The 19,155-nt window shown below is 49.8% G+C and overlaps 10 protein-coding genes across 10 annotated transcripts; 6 read left to right on the forward strand and 4 right to left on the reverse strand.

Annotated features, from left to right (window-relative positions):
- Positions 1-126: 126 nt before the first annotated feature.
- Positions 127-1,390, forward strand: COCMIDRAFT_21948 (uncharacterized protein; the record flags this gene model as incomplete). Its single annotated transcript, XM_007684643.1, has 2 exons — positions 127-769; positions 822-1,390. 2 exons carry the CDS (start codon positions 127-129, stop codon positions 1,388-1,390), a joined length of 1,212 nt encoding a protein of 403 aa, XP_007682833.1.
- An 862-nt stretch (positions 1,391-2,252) lies between these two features.
- Positions 2,253-3,902, forward strand: COCMIDRAFT_32159 (uncharacterized protein; the record flags this gene model as incomplete). Its single annotated transcript, XM_007684672.1, has 3 exons — positions 2,253-3,120; positions 3,192-3,665; positions 3,733-3,902. 3 exons carry the CDS (start codon positions 2,253-2,255, stop codon positions 3,900-3,902), a joined length of 1,512 nt encoding a protein of 503 aa, XP_007682862.1.
- A 565-nt stretch (positions 3,903-4,467) lies between these two features.
- Positions 4,468-6,555, forward strand: COCMIDRAFT_21950 (glycoside hydrolase family 2 protein; the record flags this gene model as incomplete). The annotated part of the gene is made up of 1 exon (XM_007684644.1): positions 4,468-6,555. The coding sequence occupies one exon, from the start codon at positions 4,468-4,470 to the stop codon at positions 6,553-6,555; it is 2,088 nt and encodes a 695-aa protein (XP_007682834.1).
- A 434-nt stretch (positions 6,556-6,989) lies between these two features.
- COCMIDRAFT_81348 (uncharacterized protein) lies at positions 6,990-9,291 on the reverse strand (the record flags this gene model as incomplete). Its single annotated transcript, XM_007684740.1, has 5 exons — positions 6,990-7,790; positions 7,875-7,953; positions 8,002-8,918; positions 8,972-9,091; positions 9,145-9,291. 5 exons carry the CDS (start codon positions 9,289-9,291, stop codon positions 6,990-6,992), a joined length of 2,064 nt encoding a protein of 687 aa, XP_007682930.1.
- A 369-nt stretch (positions 9,292-9,660) lies between these two features.
- Positions 9,661-10,120, forward strand: COCMIDRAFT_81505 (uncharacterized protein; the record flags this gene model as incomplete). The annotated part of the gene is made up of 2 exons (XM_007684741.1): positions 9,661-9,947; positions 10,000-10,120. 2 exons carry the CDS (start codon positions 9,661-9,663, stop codon positions 10,118-10,120), a joined length of 408 nt encoding a protein of 135 aa, XP_007682931.1.
- Positions 10,121-10,215: 95 nt separating this feature from the next.
- Positions 10,216-11,120, reverse strand: COCMIDRAFT_21952 (uncharacterized protein; the record flags this gene model as incomplete). The annotated part of the gene is made up of 4 exons (XM_007684645.1): positions 10,216-10,362; positions 10,482-10,631; positions 10,680-10,951; positions 11,048-11,120. 4 exons carry the CDS (start codon positions 11,118-11,120, stop codon positions 10,216-10,218), a joined length of 642 nt encoding a protein of 213 aa, XP_007682835.1.
- Positions 11,121-12,294: 1,174 nt separating this feature from the next.
- On the forward strand, positions 12,295-12,743 carry COCMIDRAFT_21953 (uncharacterized protein; the record flags this gene model as incomplete). Its single annotated transcript, XM_007684646.1, has 2 exons — positions 12,295-12,481; positions 12,577-12,743. The coding sequence occupies 2 exons, from the start codon at positions 12,295-12,297 to the stop codon at positions 12,741-12,743; spliced, it is 354 nt and encodes a 117-aa protein (XP_007682836.1).
- A 115-nt stretch (positions 12,744-12,858) lies between these two features.
- On the reverse strand, positions 12,859-13,203 carry COCMIDRAFT_81657 (uncharacterized protein; the record flags this gene model as incomplete). The annotated part of the gene is made up of 1 exon (XM_007684742.1): positions 12,859-13,203. One exon carries the CDS (start codon positions 13,201-13,203, stop codon positions 12,859-12,861), a length of 345 nt encoding a protein of 114 aa, XP_007682932.1.
- Positions 13,204-14,000: 797 nt separating this feature from the next.
- On the reverse strand, positions 14,001-14,692 carry COCMIDRAFT_81531 (uncharacterized protein; the record flags this gene model as incomplete). Its single annotated transcript, XM_007684743.1, has 3 exons — positions 14,001-14,091; positions 14,143-14,474; positions 14,522-14,692. 3 exons carry the CDS (start codon positions 14,690-14,692, stop codon positions 14,001-14,003), a joined length of 594 nt encoding a protein of 197 aa, XP_007682933.1.
- A 1,262-nt stretch (positions 14,693-15,954) lies between these two features.
- On the forward strand, positions 15,955-17,814 carry COCMIDRAFT_797 (uncharacterized protein; the record flags this gene model as incomplete). Its single annotated transcript, XM_007684621.1, has 3 exons — positions 15,955-15,992; positions 16,073-17,462; positions 17,548-17,814. 3 exons carry the CDS (start codon positions 15,955-15,957, stop codon positions 17,812-17,814), a joined length of 1,695 nt encoding a protein of 564 aa, XP_007682811.1.
- Between the last annotated feature and the right edge of the window lie 1,341 nt (positions 17,815-19,155).

Below are 19,155 nucleotides of genomic sequence, written 5' to 3' on the forward strand. Positions count from 1 at the left end.
GCAACACGCCCTTACGAAAACAATTGAACACCTCGACCCCCGCTCAACCCAGATTTTCGTTCTAGTCCGAGCACCTCTTTGCGAAAACACGCTCGTGCGCGTCGAAAATAGTCTCCATCTATCGTCATGGCCTTCCTTCGTGGGGTGTCTGACCGCATCTGGAGTTATATGAGCCCTCGTAAGACCCAGCAACGGCGAGACAAACCCTACGCTTTCAAGAAACCCGCGGTACCTACTCGGACCACAGATGCTCATCAAGCGGCTGCCAAACCCGTGATCACGGAGGAAAGCTCGGATGCGCCAGTCAAGACTCGAGATCCACGCTCACCAAGTCCTCAATGCGACATCGATGCGACACTTTTGCCTCCCTCTCCGCCCGCTTCGGCCATGCTCTCCGATGACCTAGAAGGTGATACGCTGTTGCCTTTGTCGCCCATTACACCCGGTCAGAGGGCGGAGGGCTCCTCACTGGACGAGTGGGATGCGAACGAGGAGACCATGGTGGTGGATGACGGAACATATATGGACCAGCAAAAGAACATCAATGCTGAAGAGGAGCGAAGGAGAAGAGATCAGCAGGGCCAGGAATTACGTGATTCTGGCTGGTCTGAGGACGCTGTGTTTCTTTTTCAGAAGCTAGGGATGCGCGGTTTCGAGCCTCTCCTCCCCATTGGGTGGATCAACGATTTCGAAACTCTGCCCGAAGACCTTTTTACTGAAAATCTTGACAAGGCCTTTATTAAACCTGCCTTCGGCACGGAATACGGCGGTAGGTACTCAACTTTCTGATAGTCGCGACCCCCTTTACTAATACCATAAAGCACAACATGCTCTTAACAAGCTCTTCGATCTTGGAGGTTTCGTACGAGATGCCTGGCACACGCGAGCAAAGCGGACCCCAGCATTTCAGATCGGTAAGGCAGTGAAAGCATTCACCAAGTGGGCAATGAAAGACGGTAAAGTTGACCATCTTTGGTCTCAACTTCCGCTGTTCCAGACTGTCACTTTCTCTCGACACGTACATCCAAGTGTAGGTGAGGAGAAAATGCTCGAGAAGCTTGGCCGCCTGCACGACCTATGGTACGACGCTTTGAAAATCGGCGAGGCTGAGCAACGCGGAGACTCTGTTGTACCGGAAGTGCCCACACTCTACGGAATCACAGCATCGCATTCCGTCATGGCATTCGTCAGCTATGCTCCCGGCAACAGCAATAGGGATCAGCCCCAACTTCGACTGATCGCTATGTTTGACTTCAACAAGGAGGGATACGACGTCTGGAACTCACTTGCCATCGCCATCTTTATCATCCACTGCAGGAACAGGATGATGCAGTTGAGCGAGTGCCTCTCGGGACCAGATACTTTAACAGAGGAAGACCCTGATCTTTGAACGACAAATATGATACGAACATACACACGAAACAGATACGACATGAACACAAACACTACTCAATGTTAGCAATAACGAAGATTACTTCGACTAGATTGGAGAGAATGAGGAAGTAATCATGGATGATGAACGACAAACTGAAAGGCGCGGCGTTTTGCTTCGCGATATACCCTATATCCCTTTAATGAGCACAATACCCTTTTGTTTTTCCTTTGTCATGCGAAATTGTGGGAGAGGATATCCAAGACCACCAAATTGACGATGTCAGGCTCGACAGGCATGTCTTGAGCGACTTGATGAATGATGAACGAATGATGCAAAGATTGCATGATGGAAGGAGAGTCCCTATGCCCACACTCTCAGGAGTATCAAACCCTAGTTAGAATATACCAATCAATCTTTCAGACACGAGACAGAAAGGGAAATAGGACAAGAATGGTTGTATTATCAAATGCTGTGATAGTTGGCAAGTATAAGTGTTAGGAATTACTGCCACTACGTATGTCTGGTAGACGCGGTTGGTAATCATCTTAGTCTGTTCATTTAAGAGCACTAGTGGCGCAGAGCTAGACCTCAATTTCGTTATTTGCGGAGCTAAGCATTGAGCTAGGATCTGGTAGATACAGAACGTCATGAACATTGAAACGAATTCTGCTTCTACGTACGTCATAGATTTTATGGTATTGAGAACCGATTCCTCGGACGAGTACCCATAATAAAAGCAGCAGCCCATCGCCACGCATTTTCCAAGTGACAACAAGCTTCTTTGTTTCTTGGCAGTCTGCAATCTTCTATTGCGCAAAAAGATCTAATATCAGTGTTGGTTGATTGCCTTCGTTGTCGATTCTTTACTATTCCATCGATGCGATTACCACGCGCATTCCGCTCCCCGGCGCAAATCAACGCGGAAGAGGGCACAAACGGTCATCCAGAAACCAGGCGCGGGAAAGCCTCACCTACTGAAGCGGAGCATGGGAAAGGAAATGAAAAGAAGTCCCAAGAGCCTAACAAAGAACCGGTAGGCTTCTGGCACCCAGATCTTCGACAAGTCCGTAACCGCGCATTTGCAAAATGGATCATTACGACTGCGTTTCTCATGGCATTCATCCTCGCTGTGTTATCGATATACTGGGGCGTCTTTTTCCAAGTCGAGCAAAGACTCGATCATTTGTTGGTCTATGTCGTAGACATGGATGGTGCCGCACCATACGACAATACTGGGAATGCGCCATTTGTCGGACCAACCATTACACAACTCGTCCAACAACAATTGAGCAGCGGCCAACCAACACTAGGATGGGGAACACGACCAGGCTCAGATTTCAATAACGATCCTATGCGTGTACGGGAAGCAGTGTATGAATGGGATGCCTGGGCCGCCATTGTCATCAACCCGAATGCCAGTGCTCTGCTGTACTCTGCCATTGCAAACGGAAACTCATCTTATGAACCTCTTGGAGCCTGCCAATTGATCTACCAGGACTCGAGAGATGACACGAACTGGTACGATTTCATGCTGCCACTCATCAGCGCTTTCACAACGGAAGCGCAGAGCATGGTCGGTAGACAGTGGGCGCAGATGGTACTTCAGAATGCCAGTGACCCATCTATTCTATCGAACATGCAAAGCGTGCCACAAGCAATCAATCCCGCGATTGGATTTTCTGAATTCAATCTCAGGCCGTTCTTCCCTTATACGAGTATTCCTGCTGTTTCTATCGGTCTCATTTGTAAGTATCCTACGCTCCCACACACGCTCCTCCCCTTTTCTTGACATTGCAATGCTAATATGGATCGGCAGATCTCATAATCATATCCTTCTTCAGCTTCTCCTTCTACATGCCCATCCATATGCAATACGTCACGCCTACCAACCACCCACCGCTGAAATTCCCCCAATTGATCATCTGGCGCTGGTGCGCTACCATCTCGGCGTACTTCATGCTCTCTCTTGCCTACTCTTTCGTCAGTATGGCTTTTCAAATCAACTTTTTTCACACCAACTCGATAACTAGTCATACTCAGGCTACCATTGAGAGCGAGGGCAATCCAGTGGCTTTTGGACATGCAACTTTTGTCGTGTACTGGATGCTAAACTTTCTTGGTATGATTGCGCTGGGTCTGGCGTGTGAGAATGTTGCTATGGTTGTGGGTATGCCGTGGATGGGACTGTTTTTGATCTTCTGGGTCATCACGAATGTTTCTACTTCGTTCTACGACATTGAGATTGCGCCGGCATTTTATAGGTGGGGATATGCATGGCCATTGCATTCCAGTAAGTCCCGATTGTTCTCATTTGTTCTCTTGATATGGCGATTTGTTGAAGCTAACATGTGCGACAGTTGTCGAAGGAAGTCGCTCGATTCTGTTCGACCTACACTCGCGTCTTGGTCTGGACTTTGGCATTCTAATCGCGTGGGGGGCAGTGAATACACTGTTTTTTCCTTTCTGCTGTTACTTCATGCGGTGGAAAAACCAAAAGGGAATACACGAGTACTGGCCTCTTGATTAAAATCAGGAAAGAAATATTTAAACAAATTTGGACAAATATTCAGTACGCTATGAAGTAACAACTCGTCGTATGTAATGTGATACCACGTACATTTTTCATATGATAGTTTAGGTTCTATGAGTAGCGCACTTATGATCATCACAAATTGTCTAGAGGATTGAAACGTCTCGACGACTCTATTATGTCTGGAACAGCTACCATAAATACCTTCAAAGTGGGGGATTCTACACTAACATCCACAGCACTGTCGGTTACTTGTCATGATGTCATGTCTAACCAATTTTAAGCAATTCGATATGCCAAATTTCGCAATATGCAATATCGTGTTCTTTCGAGCACGAGAAGCTCAGGTGGATAGGAGGTTGCGAGCGGGGAAGAGGTACTCCAACTCGCCCTAGTCCCAAACGAGCGTGGTACTTACGTGTTGGGCCCAGTGTATCCCCCCCACACCTCCACCTTACTGCGTCAAATCTCACGTGCATGCTAACTTTTACATATACAGTGATCTCAATTGAAGATAACACTTCATCTTAATTCCATCCACACTCATACTCACAACACAAGTATGCCTCCAGCACCCCCACCAACATACCCTCGCCCAGACTTCCTCCGCGAGGACCTATCATGGCAATCCCTAAACGGTCCATGGTCATTCCTCTTCGATGATAACGACGTTGGTCTCAGCCAGGGATGGCACTTGACCCAACTACCGGACAAGATCACCGTGAACCCCACCAACACCAATAGTGCCGAGAACACCGAGGCGCACAGTATCACGGCCAAGATCGCTGCTGGTACTCAGGAGCTGCTGCAAGGCAACAAATTTAAAAACGAGCATACTGTGCATGAGAAAAGAGATATCCAAGTCCCGTTTGTATTCCAATGTCCTGCTTCGGGCATCAATGAAAAGGGCGTGCACGAGGTGCTGTGGTATGAAAGGATGATTGAGGATCCGAGATCTGAACAGGGCAAGACTGCTGGAGACCGTGTTATCCTCAGATTCGGTGCTGTCGATTATGAGGCCAAGATTTGGGTCAATGGTAGCTTTTTCGGTGGTCATCGTGGTGGACACGTACCATTCGATGTTGACATCACGGATGCTTTTGCACAGGGGAAGACGCAGAGGCTGACGGTGCGAGTTTTCGATTCTGCTCACGATTTGACCCAGCCCCGCGGAAAGCAGTACTGGAAGGCACAGCCTGAAAGTATCTTCTACACGCCTAGCGGAGGCATCTGGCAAAACGTGTGGCTGGAATCAGTTCCCGCTGTCAGACTAGGAGATGCGAGTGCAGGCACACTACTGAAGAGCAACGATATCGAAGGAGGAAATTTGGAAGCCAACATCAAGGTTCTTGGAAGACTAGCAGGCCACGACTACAGCGTGGAGCTCGAAGCCAGTTTAGGTGGTGTTCTCATCAGCAAGACTGAAAAGACTGCCCTACCCCACGACGCAGACACAGTCACTTTGAAGACGAATATGCGTTTGAACGACACTCAGATATCACAGCTACCACAAACCCTCATATCCGCTGCTCCACTCTCCGACCCCAAAGCCTGGCTCAACAACCTCGCCTTATGGTCCCCCGACCACCCAACCCTCTACGACCTAATCATCCGCCTCTACCGCTCTTCAGACGCCACCCCCATCGACACCATCCACACAACAACCGGCATGCGCTCCCTCCACTGGTCCAACTCAACCTTCCGCCTCAATAATCGCCCCTACTTCCAAGCCCTTTTCCTTGACCAAGGCTACTGGCCCTCCACCTTCATGACCCCCCCTTCCCCCTCCGCCCTGCAACTCGACATCTCCCTCAGCAAAAAAATGGGTTTCAACGGCTGCCGCAAGCACCAAAAAGTCGAAGACCCCTTATTCCACTACTACGCCGACCGCCTCGGCTTCCTCGTGTGGGGGGAAATGGCAAACGCATACGCCTTCTCAGAAGCCTACGTCGACCGCATGGATCAAGAATGGCGTGAAGCCGTCCTCCGCGATCGCAATCACCCCTGCGTCGTCGCGTGGACCCCCGTCAACGAATCGTGGGCGTACACCGATTTACATACCAGCAAGCGCCAACGAGACCACATCAGAAGTCTCTACTATGCGACCAAAGTCCTCGACCCCACGCGTCCCATCAACGACAACTGTGGCTGGGAACACGTAGTTACGGATCTGACTACCTTCCATGACTATGCTGATGCAGACAAACTGACAGTGACGTGTGCGTCGCTCGATGCTATTCTGAAGAAGAAATCCAATCGTCCGACGTTTCTGGCGCCCATTCATGCGCTGGGGGATCCAGGGTCGCAGCATACGCCTGGTGCACCGGTTATCTGTACGGAGTTTGGGGGCGTGAATATTGCGCGCGAGGCTGCTGGTGCTGCTGGTGCTGGGGAAGAGGAAGATAGGAAGAGGGATTGGGGGTATACGACTGCGTCTGATCCCAAGGATTTGCTTAAGCGGATTGAGAAGATGATGGTGGGGATAGTGGATGGAGGGCATTGCTGTGGGTTTGTGTATACGCAACTTACGGATATTGAACAGGAGGTTAATGGGGTGTATACACCGGATAGGAAGGAAAAGTTGGATGCGGCTGAGGTTAAGAAGGTAGTGGACGGGGTTATAAAAAAGTATGCGCAGATGCACAAGTAGGTTTGAGATGGGAGGAAGTGCATACCCCATATACAGGAGCAGGTACCAGACATAGGAAATAGAGCATCAAGGTGACATGTAAAGTTATCGTATTCAAGGTACCTCTTGGTACTTTTGGTTTCTACTTGTGTAGTCATACTCCTCCATCCAGAAGAACCTTGGCCTTGTCGGCCAAGATCTGTACTAGATGCCTCCTCTTCGTCCAGCGGCATCGCCACGAACACATCATTCAGTGATGCCGTTCGATGCAACGGACTCCCGCCATGCTATGCACTGATAACAAGACGCCAAAGATGCAGACTAGCATGCAACAAGCGAAACACGAGAAACGAATGTTCTCTGATAGGTATAACAAAGAAAAAAAAGCCAGGGGGTATCGTCCGTAGGAAAAACCGAAAACTCCGCCCACTATGCCGATTGCAAATCAAAGCATCCTAAGCACCATATCGAACTCCGGCTCTCATATATCGCAGACTCTCTTCCTCGAATCGAGGTATCTGGCGCCCATCTCGCAATGAGATATAGTCACGGGCTGGATCGCGGTTGTCGTACGCCCTGGCATGGGGCACGTAAGTACGACAAGGTGCGCCAGCCGGTACCTGATAATGAGGCTCTCTCACATCGCGCGGAGGCTGTCGATGCGTCACTGGAGGAGCGTATACGTATCCACGAGGATCAACATCTGCAGTGGGTCGTGGAGGTGCATAGTGACCTCTGACATTATTGGTATGGAGACCATATGGACTGTTTGTTAGATCAACGACATGCTCTGGAGGCGGTGGTCGTGGAGCACTGTGAAGAGGACCCATTGGCTGGCTTGAATGTAACTCAGGTGGCCCACCTTGGTAGGGTCTGGGGCGGGGTTCTTCACGATACATAGGCCTTGGACGTTTCGGCTGGTCTGCTTGGGCGTCTCTTTCGTCCGCGAAACTATTCGGCGCTTTACGCTTTGGTGACTGTACCTGGGTATAGTGTCTGTCTAGCATGTTGTGATCCTGCACTGGGTGATGTGCGTTTGTATTACGGCGTGGTGGTGAAGTCAGATCAACTGTTTCACGCTCAACAGAAGGGAGCGCAAGATCGTGATCTGGCATGCGTCTTGTGTTTGTGGGCGGTCTTTCCTGCATACTAAATCGAGGGGATGCAGGACGCGAATACATGCCTTGTATGCGTCGCGATGGAGGGGGATCGTACCGCATCATTGAATCATCTTGTGGCTCCTTGATGGGTTGAAGCTACGGGTGTCAGCTCAAATTCCAGAATGAAGAACGAAATACAATCGTGTTGCATTCACGAGACATGACCTATTCGAGACTCACTTTGTACAATTGCCCGTCGATTTCGTGCAAAATAGGCTCGGCCCTTTGGCTTGGACCAGAGTCAGCTGGCCTTGCTCGTCTGTGGTGGTTAGTGGGGCTAGGCAATCAACATGTCACTACTCCTTACTTGTCATTCAGATCGTGTGTGCCATAGCGATATGCTTCGCCATGGTGTCCTAGGCGTAATTCAGAGTTTAGTGTTGCGTGCATAGGTGGAGGTGGCAGCTGAGAGAATGGCTGGGGGTGTGAAGAGGCAGGCAATTGACCTGATCGTGGAGGCGGAGGGTATCGCGAAAGAACAATTGTTCTTCTTGGTACACCTCTCATATCATTACGAGGGTAGTTAGCATGAAGTTCGGGTTGCAAATCGCGCGCAGTAGCACGACTAGAAACAATTTCCATGCTCTGCTCACGTTCATCAGGCGTAGACGTGGAATGGCGTTCGCTGCTTGGTTCATCGTCATCATCAAGAACAATGACCTCACGGAAGGTTTCTTCAAGCTCATTGCTTTGCTCATCGGCTTCGTCGCGCCACTCTTTGAGTTTGGCAAGGGAGACACTCTCAACCTTGGACCGAGCCTCCATCCAACCGCCGCTTTTGAGCAGCTTGTCGTAATCTGTATACGTATGGCGAATATGGGCGACAACAGCAAGCTGCACTCTACGAGCCAATGAAAGTTCCTTGGCATTACCTACCCGGTTTGTTCCCTCCTCAAAGGCATGGGTAACAATGGCTTGCAAATCATCGTCAGGGATCTTGGGAAACATTTCGCGAACGGCACCATGGATGTAGCCTTTGGTCTCCTTTTCCGTCGTGGGACGTCCTTGTTTAACTTGCCGTGAAGAGTAGTCCTCGAAGCGCCGGGCAATCCAGTTGGTCCTGTCGCCATCCTTGGCTTTCTGGAGGCCCTGGCTTTCATCATACGTATAGCCGAACTTGCTGCATGCAAGGTCGATAATCTGCAAAGGAAAATGATGTCCGACTCGGTGGACATGATGAGATAACTTCTCGGGGTCGGAATGCATCTTGTTCTTGGGTTTGGCCTTTAGGGGTTGTCAGCTACTCCTGGCCCGCTGGAGTTTGTTGCGACGCCTACCGAAACAATGTGTACATCGAGGTTGCGCTGGCGACACTGCTCCTTGCACCATTCCGTGAACTCTGGATGTCCAGCGGGAATGAAGCCGAAGCCAGTGGGCGCGTTGGATGCATACGTCAACTACACTCGCGTTAGTAAAATGTCGGTGCATCGATGGCGCATCGCAGACGGACGATCGAGTGCAGTTTCTTCTTTTCCTGCGTTACCGCTTCGAGCACAATCTTGTACGGCTTCTTCTTTTTGGCGACGGCTCGCGGCTGTTCAAGGGTGCCGCTGCGCTGTGGCGCATATTGCGGCCGTGGATGATACACTCTGGTCATGACGCTGGTGTACAAGGCAAATCATAGAGACGCAGCGGTCTGTGGAAGAGTAAGGTGCTCCCGTGGCTAGGGTTTTTTTCCAGCTACGGAGCCTGATGCTGCGGGATTAGCAATGAATACAAGAAACTAGGCAGTCACAGCGGCGCGCAAAGGTCCAAGACGCGGAGTTTGTATCTACAAGCCCAGTGGATGCAAAAGGCACAGGCAGGGGCGTTGAGTGGTGTGGTGTGAAGAGGGAAGAGAGGAGCGAACCAGGTTTGTGCCACGCAGGCGGCAGGCGGCTACGGGGCGCCGGTGGCACCTTTTCTCCGACGCCCAACCATGGCGCTTTGCAGAAGTGAGGCGTGACGTCGGTAGTGCCCGGCCACCATGTCACAACAGCAAGTCATACACGCGTATAGGCACCTGTATCGGCATAGTCTGCGGGCTATTCAATTCTCCAAGCCAGCCCGATACACGCTGCGTGACCGCCTCCGTCTGGCGTTCCGTCGCGGCAGTGCTGACGACTTTGCGCCCCAGAAAGTGCACAATACGCTGGAATTTCTTCAGCATGCCACAAGAGAAAACGGCTTGGAGCACAAGATAGTGAAGAACTTGTTGTTTGTATGGTGGCTACAGAGTCAAGGAGGCCACCCAAGGCACAAAGCAAAGACTCTGTATGTACCCGTGCCTCGTCCAGAGCCCAACACAGTGAGGCTGACATGTCAGAACCCACGATGAACTCGAGATCAAGACGACTGCATACGATGTCTTCAATCACAACATCTGTATGTTGAACGAAAGCATGGGGCTTTGCCTGCCAGCAATGAACCTTCGCGATCCTAGATGAGGCGACAAATGGTACCGCTGCCTCGAAGCCCTCGCGAAGCGCCAGTCTGCCGCGCATCTGCACCAAACCATGATCGCGTGAGCATTAAGGGAGCCTCACATGAAGTCGTCAAGGAAGTTCTCGTCGCGGTTCTGATTGCTGCTTTCCTCGAGATGCTCCTCAGTCATGACATCGTCATAGGCGTGGTCTCTCCGCCAAGCGAGCTCCTTGCGCTCTTTGGCAACGCGCGCTTCCTCTTTCCTCTGCAAAAGGTTAGTTTTGCTGCACAGGGGATTACGGTGGTAGAAAAGCGAAGCCAAGTCAAAGTAAAGATAGTGAGAATATGACCGAGGTAATCCCAAACAAAAAGAAATTCAAGTACCTTTGCCTGCATTGCACCCTGCTCCCGCTTCCTCAACTCGGCACGCCTCGCCTCTCGCTCTTCGCGCAGATCAGGGAACTTTTCAACCTTGGTCTTGTTTAGGCGGTTGACAATGGCATTTTCTCTCTGTTCAACGTGTATGCGCTTGACCTATCCCACCAAATTAGTATGCAAACTCCACAATCACGGAATACTCACCTTGCGCTGATCCTTGAATCCAACCTGTCCTACAGCCATGCTGCCGTCCTTCTTCAAGTTACTCCACGGCGTATACACAATAGTAATGTTATCTTTCTTGTTGCCTTCAATACTGTTCGCCTTTGTCAACTGCGCGCAGTCGATTAATAATTCCTTGTTCATCTTTTCCCAGTCCTCGCCCTCTGGTAGGCGGACGTAGATGTGAGCCGAGGAAAGATTGTCAACGTGGAACCACACATCTTCGTCCCAGCCGTACTTGATCAGCTCTTCATCTATCGCAGGGTTAGCATGCAAATTCTTGTATAACAGCCAAGCGACAAGCAAGGTAATGTGGCCATGTCAGAAACTGAGGTAGTCTAGCATCTTACTTTCGACTTTGTCTTTGCCGACGTAGATAAAGGCCGACGGGGATACGGTATTTGACGAGAAGTAGTATACCATGTTGACAGGTTGTTTGGTTGACTTTTGCAATGCGAGATCGAGCTGCAAGTCAGAGCGTTGGGCTTAGTGGTGAATTTGGCAAAGCACGTGTGGGGTCTAGCGGGGTATCGAGGCCATTCAGCTCAGGGTCCTGACGCTTATGGCAACCAACATGTCACTATCAACTATCGCAATGGGGGAATACTCTAGAACGTAAACATCGAAATCTCTTAGATTTATTCTGTTCTGACTATATTGAAGTCCAAGTGACACCGTAGCTTACTTTGTACTACGCTTATCTAGTAGCGCTGCTTCGCTCTCTTCCTCGCCAGCAACGCATTTCAAGCTGTTAACATGACAGTTTGGGAAAGGTGAAGTATTTGCGAGTTTCTCGAAGGAGGTATTGGGAGTGTTTAAAGGGTTTGAACGATCTTGTGGAGATGTGAATGACAGTAGGTACTGAGACGTTGGAGGGTGCAGGTTGAACAAAGGTGGTGCTTGGCGCGACTTTGTTACTCTCCAGCTTCGATGGGGCTTCTCTGTAGTCCTTCAGTAGTCCTTAACTGATTTTACAAGTTCTCTAGTGGGACGCGAGTTCTTTTCTGCCACCGAAAGAACAATTGGAAGTCTCACAACGCGCGCTATTATGCGTGGGAGAGTCCCGTTGATGCTGCTTGCATGCTGCATCACTGCTGAAACGACAGTTGCAAATATCGCACTTGAAGCTCCTTCCTTCCACTAGCAACTATTTCTCAGCCTGTGTAGATGCGTCCTTATTACGGGAGCCACTATTCGGAGTTCCTATGCAAAGACGACTCTCTTCCATGCTCTTCGCGCTTTTCCATGCTGATGAAAAAGCGACCACAAGTATAGCATGGGAGCTTGTTGTTTTGTGCGGAAGATTCTCACTCGTGCTGCTTAAGCGCACCTTTACTGATGTAATCGATATCGCAAAAGTTGCAGTGAAGGGTCTCTTTGATCATATAAAAGTCTCGTTCATGCTGTTTTCTTGCTTCAAGCTATCAAAAACCTCACACTTGGGCCTGTTCTTGTGCACTGGCGAGCATTCGCAGTGCTGTGCGTATGATCTCTTGCTGGCAAAGTCGAGCTCGCAGAGAGCGCACAAGAAGTTCATGGTATGGAAGATTACAATTTTCCATTCGTTCTACAGCAGCACGGATAATGATTCACGACAATGAATGTGGATATTGAAAGCGCTAAACACGGTCTGTCGGCGACAGGTAGCATAACATTGCCTTTATGTTGTGCAGCCGAAGGATTTTCCATTAGCCCAATGGTGCAGGGCCACATGGCGAATGACGATGTACCTCAGGTTACACAACATATCAGACCAGACTTATCGACTTCTCCTGACGTGCGGGGTAAGTTGAGCGCGCTGGATCGACCTTGCAGGCGATAAGTACGCCTCAGCTAGACTTGGGGAGCTGAGATGGGCAGGTTGACTACAGTTAGGCAGGTTTTGCCGGAAGGCTGCTTAGAGATGAGGTTCAGTTTGCCTTCTGCCGTGGCTTATATCAGACCGAGGGGCCGTATCTACCAGCAATGTCTGAAAAAGGCCATTTGAATCCTACAACGATTCTCGGTTCCTCATCTCGGCTCCCGGAACTCATGCACCCCATATGAAAACTTCGTTGTTTTGGCTCCAGTACATGAAATGTACAAATAGACTTCTGTCAGAATACCGAAATAAAGCCCTGTATCTTCCATATCCCCTTATTTCTCGACAGACCCCCAATACTCAGTCAATCAAGTGTCCCATACCCCTCGGTATCCCTTTCCTCTCCCTATCCTTCAGCTGTTTCTTCTTCTCCTCCTCTTCCTCTTCCTTCTTCTTCTTCTTTTCCTCTTCGTCCTTGTTCCGCTGCTCGTAATGAAACTCACACATCATATACGGATGCTTGTACGGCTCCATAACCTGTGTGAAACCACAGTATCCTGAAGGTTTGACGCCAGGAATGTAATGCCGCTTTACCCCCCTGTCATGGGTCGTGGCTTGGTAGCAACTTTCGCCCCAGATGTAGTGTGGGGGGATGGTGTTGAGGCAGTTGGGCATCGCGCATTCGAGAGGGTAGCGTTTGCACATTGTATCGTTGTTTGGAATGTGTGGCGTGAGATTGTGTGGGGCTTAGCAGGTGTTGTTATCAGTAGTATCCCTTGGTGGAGAAAATAAGATCGACGTGGTGCTGGTCTTTCTTATATGGAGGGCAGAAAGGGTAAAACGTCAGAGAAGTTCATGTGCTGTTCTCACAATCGATTCATATTGTTGCTTGTTTACATGAATAGAATTTCAGACGTGAAAGCGTAATTGAATGATTACCGTTGGTACTGACTGTATTGCAAACGCTTCAAAGCTTTTTTCCGTGAGTGGAAGTCATGTCTCTGCCTAGTTCTACATATGGCAGTACCACTTAAGTATCCTATGACTGTGGGAAAGGTAGCAGGAATGTGTGAAAGACCAAAGTGAATGAACAACATGAAACAGGAGCACCACGCTCAGGCCGGTGTGTTTGTATTCAAATTTAAGCTGCTCTTCTCACGCTCAGACTGGTAATGAGCAAGGCAGAGGCAAAACAGCGCACCATACAAATGAGTCATATTAACAAACGCAAATTGAGACAAAAATGATGTAATTCGTTTTGTATGAGCAGCAAGGCTCAGAAATATCCATTAGGGATTAGGGACATTCAATGTCCGGACAGAAAAGAAGATGATGACAAAAGACAACTCCAAACTCCATCGCGATGCATACTGTTTTTTGTGGTTTTGACAGATAGGAAAAGGGGCAGAAGGTGGGGAACTGGCGGCAGTCACTTGTTTTAGACAGTTCCTCCTATGGATCGTTGCGTCGACTCAACATTGCGACATCAATCATTATCTCGTTCAGGCCTCCTCGACAGTCTTGGCAGGCTTCTTCATGTTGTTCTTGTACCAGAGGGTAGGCAGAAGAGCGCAAGAAACAGTGAAGAGAATGCTACGTCAGGTTAGTAATGTCCAGAAACATTGACAGCGTTGATAGACTTACCAAAGAGCAATCGTCATGCCCCAGACAGTCTTAGCCTGGAAGCAGTTGCTGCGAGTGACACCAGCCCAGTGGCCCAGGCTCGAGGCAGACTTGTTGAGGTTCTGAACCGCCGCAGTGACGAAAGCGTTGGCGTACATGGCATCGATCTCGGCTGAAGTCTTTCCGATGACATAGCAGTTGAGGAAAGACATGGGCTTTCCAAGAGTGACTGCACAGACGATGAAGGCAATGAGAAGAAGAGAGTCCACACCAGCCATGACAAGAAGGCCGAGGTTGGCTTGGGACCAGTAGTAGCCAATGCTAACCATGATGTATAGGGTAGCAATGCAGGCCTATTTGTATTAGCACAATGCTGAAAACATGATGTTTTGATACATACCACGCTGAGGGTGCCAACAAACTCCTTGGGCGGCTCAACACCAGTGGTAACAATCATCTGGACAAAGTTGGAGCAGATGCCAATGACGAGGATCATGCAGATAGACTGAAGGACTCGAGTACCCAAGAGCATAAGGCTCAAAGGCTTAGCGTTGTAGGTAGGAACAGGCATATTGGCTGATTGAAGATGTAGTTTTCGAAAGAGAGTTGGATGTCGAAGTGGGCGAACAAAGTGATTTGAGTAGCGAGGACGTAACAGTGATCTGCACAGCAGGAGAGAGTGTCGTGGTAGGAAATTGAGAAAGAATAAGACCCAGATAGGAAATAAGGAAATAGAGGAAAAAAGAGGAAAAGGAAGTGAGTGTTTGTGAGCTGGTTGTTGTGTTTGATGAATACTATGGTGCTACCTCAAGTATATCTTATATATCCAGATGTTTTCTGCTGCCTCAACAAGACATTGAAAACGGAATAGCTGAATTCGCTGCTATTCTTGCTCATTGCGAATCTGGACCGCCATGGTTTCATGGTATCGCGAGTAGTCGCTGGGCGGACCAATCAGAGGCCAGAACCGCGATGCTTGGGAAAATGTCCGAGCTGCCGCACTGATGCACATCGGCGGCTACAGCATAACAAGTCAACACGCCATATCTGGGGAAGCCATACACGTCCGCAGATTTAGAGGGGTACTCGAGGCATGTGGAGCCATGGTTTGATGTCTGGATCGGTTGGACGAGAGATGCTGGTGCGGCTCTCGTTGTACTTCCGCGGTCCCACACCAAGCTCCCGCCCAACCTCGCGCGCGGGAGCTATCCTCGGAAAGTGTTGAGGCTCAATCAGAGTCGCGTAAGGTTGAAACATTGTTCCAAAAGGATCGTTCACGCCCTTGGTGAGGGCGTTGTCCAAGAAACGCCCGCGCTGATGAGAGGACGTCGGAACTTGCCATGTCAATGCTTGCCTATGGAGCCAGCATGCGCGCGTATACATTGGTCAGTCATCGATGGACCCAGCAGTCTAGACAACTTTGATACCCAAATGGTAGAATGAGGCGTGTTTGCATAGTTGTGCACAAGATGCTCTCATAGTAGGCGCCTGTACGTGTCAGACAGAGAAGTGGGGCATTCCTTAACAAAGGAGTCCAAGATGAAAGTCCTGCAAGACATCAGAGACAGGAGATACTTTGTTGGAATGTTGCAATGAAGGAGATGGTATCAATGGTGGTGGCATGACAAGTACGCCTTACGATGGCATGCTCCCCGCTTCCAACCTCGGGTGAGCTAGAAGCGGCAGGTCCACGCGACCCAGCTCGTAGATAGTTGGTCGCATACACGCGGCTTCCCGTGATATCTATAGCCGATAAGAAGCATCCACTGGCTTTAAAACCTCACAGGTGGCCTTTGATCGTGTGATCTTCTACTCTCCGAGTTAGCAACAATCATGGGTCTTTCAGAGTATTGGCAACATAAAGCCGACTGGTGAGTTGCTCCGAGCTTCACAAAGCCACTCTAATACCCCACACACTACGCAAGAGTGTTGTCAGCTAAGTTTCCATCAGCAAACGTAAGCAGTCGGAGCGTGCAGCAAAGATTGCATCTCTTCCGGCGCCATATCTTTCTCCCCTCTCTTCTCAGGAGCGTACTATCCTCGGCAAGCCTATCCAAGAGCTTGTCCAAGATGTGCAAAAGCAAATCACCAGCCCCGTTGATATCCTGAGAGCATACGGCAAGGTTGCCGTCAAGGCACAGGAAAAAACCAATTGTGTGACTGAGATCTTGTTTCCAGAGGCTGAGGAATGGGCCCAGAAAGAGGTCAATCTAAAGGGTCCGCTGGCCGGTATTCCGGTTTCATTAAAGGACTCGATACAAGTCAAAGGCTTCGACACCTCAGTTGGTTATTCGAGAAACACCGGAAAGCCAGCTACTGAAGATGGAGTCATGGTCAAGCTGCTGAAAGATGCCGGCGCCGTGCCTTTTGTAAAGACCAATCTGCCCACTACCCTCCTCTCATTTGAATCTACCAACGACGTCTGGGGACGAACCAAGAACCCACACAATGACAAATACTCACCAGGTGGCTCAACAGGAGGTGAATCGGCGCTACTGGCATTCGGTGGTAGCCGCATTGGTATCGGATCTGACGTTGCTGGCTCTGTTCGTGCACCCGCTCATTTCTCTGGATGCTACTCGATACGATGCTCTACCGGCCGATGGCCAAAAGTAGGCATGAACACCAGCATGGCTGGCCAAGAAGGAATTCCCAGTGTCTTCAGCCCTATGGCAAGGACGCTGAACGACTTGACATATTTCACACGTAGCTTCATCCAGATGGAGCCCTGGAAATACGACTACACAGTCCACCCGATAGAATGGAGGGAAGAAGTCGAGGAGAAATATAAGGAGAAGAAGAAACTACGCATCGGTGTCATGCGAACCGACCACGTTGTAGACCCATCACCCGCATGTGCACGCGCTCTCGACCAGACCGCAAAAGCCCTCGCAGCCGAAGGCCACGAGGTCTTCGACGTCGAACCGCCGTCCCCCTACGAAGCCCTCCAAATTGCCTCGCAACTGCTCCTCAGCGACGGCGGCGGCGTCTTCCTAAGCCACTTCCGCACAGGCGAGTGGAACGACCCGGGCGCCGCCCAAATGGTCAAGTACATGCGTGTCCCACGCTTCCTAAAGTACATCCACTACCTCTACCTCAAATACATCAAGGGCGACTCCATCTGGGCCGGCCTACTCCGAGACTGGCACCCAAAGACCGCACATGAGCACTGGCAGCTTGTCGGCAGGCGCGAAGCCTTCAAGCAAAACTTCTTCCAGTGGTGGCAGGAAAAGGCGAAAATGGATGTCATGCTCACGCCCCCGAACGCAACGCCTGCTGTGCCTCATGACGGAATGCACGATGCAGTCAGCAGCTGTGGTTACACGTTTTTGTTTAATCTGGTGAGTTTTGTGCTACTTTTGCCCCTAACCCCCTTATTTTCTTCTTCTTCTTCTTCTTCTTCTACATGCTGACGGTTTATCAAAGCTTGACTATTCCGTGGGTGTCATCCCGGTAACGCATGTTGATGCAAAGAAAGATGCTCTTCCTCCGAACTTTCAGCTGAAGAAGCTGAATGGTGTTGCACAGGGTGCGTATAAGCACTATGATGCTGAGAAGATGGAGGGGTTGCCTGTGGCTGTACAGGTTGTGGGGCGGAGGTTGGAAGAGGAGAAGGTACTTGCGGTTATGGAGAGGGTGGAGGATGCACTAGACAAGCATGGTGGTCGTTATGAACTTTTGGAGATAGATTAAAAAGGTTGTTGCATGGGTGTGTGTGTGTTTTGAAGAAAAAACATATTTGCAATCAGCGGGTTATTTTGTTACTCTCAGAATATCATTGAGTTGATGATACGTAAATACAGATGACAGCTCTCTTATCTCTATTCTACGAATGTTGATATGATGTTGCACAACTCGATCACGTGTTGATAACAAACATGGCAAAGAGCGGGTACTTACAGAACTTGTTCCCCGATTAGCAATGCTCAGAATGATTAGTATTCAAGAAGCGTGATATAAAAGGAAGGAATCAAGATCGTGGCGCCTTATCTGGCTTCCCTCTTTCTTGTTCTAGTCATGATCAGCCGCAACCATTGCATTTCCCAATTTGATATAAATCCAAATCTCTTACCTATTCCAGAACTCATGTCTCAAAAGCCTTATGCTGCTCTGTTGATCGTACGCCAATAGTATCCGTACCGCCTCCGCTACCTGAGCGATCCCCACCAAAAGCCATGCACGACACGACGCACACGCCCACCGGATCTAGGTGCATGATTCGCGAATGATTTGGAATACCATACGCCTAGCACCAAACCCAAGCATCCATTCCACAATTCTACGCACACCACAAGAGCCGGATCCGCATCGTGCGCCGCGTCTTCCCGCCTCGTCGTGCCCCGCTTCCGTCATTCGGCGCGCTTGCATCCCCCTCACGTCTCTGGAATCCCGTCTCAAAGCGACGATTACCTGCGAGTACGAACGCGCCTTTGTTTGTTCATTGCAGCGGCCAATGTATCCACTCTCTTCCTGTTGTGTCTCCTCTTAATCATGCGCCGTGAATCCGGTGCAGACAAGCAATGATCGTCCAAGTCCTTAATCATGGGCAACGCGCTCGAGAGGTCGATCAGCAAAGAAAGTGGATTAAACAATAGAAAAACGACATGCCATGCAGCCATTGGACCTAGTGATATTCTTCTCAATGGATCCAGAACTACCTGTAACGCGGCGACTAGATGCGTGTAGCCCTGCAGGGTCAATACCTCATTGTGGATGCAGATAAACGGACTAGTGGGATTGGACGAATGTGTTTGGATCGGCCCCCATGCCGCATTGCTGCTGGTACACTGGGGGGCTAAGAGCTTCCGACGTGCAGGTGAGAGGGGGGAGAGTGCATTTCCGGTGCGCCTTGGTTGGGAGCTAAGGAGGGGGTGGAGGTAGAGTGAGGAAAGAGGGGGAGCTTGAGCTACACAGAGGGGGAAAGCTACGTATATAAGGTAATTGACTTCCCCTTCCTCTTGAGAGGACCTTGTTGGACATTCTACATTGACCTATCTTTGTACTACCTACCTATCTCACACTTGATTCGAGGAG

This window comes from Bipolaris oryzae (genome assembly GCF_000523455.1).
Source record: "Bipolaris oryzae ATCC 44560 unplaced genomic scaffold scaffold_4, whole genome shotgun sequence".
NCBI classification, from domain to species: Eukaryota; Fungi; Ascomycota; class Dothideomycetes; order Pleosporales; family Pleosporaceae; genus Bipolaris; species Bipolaris oryzae.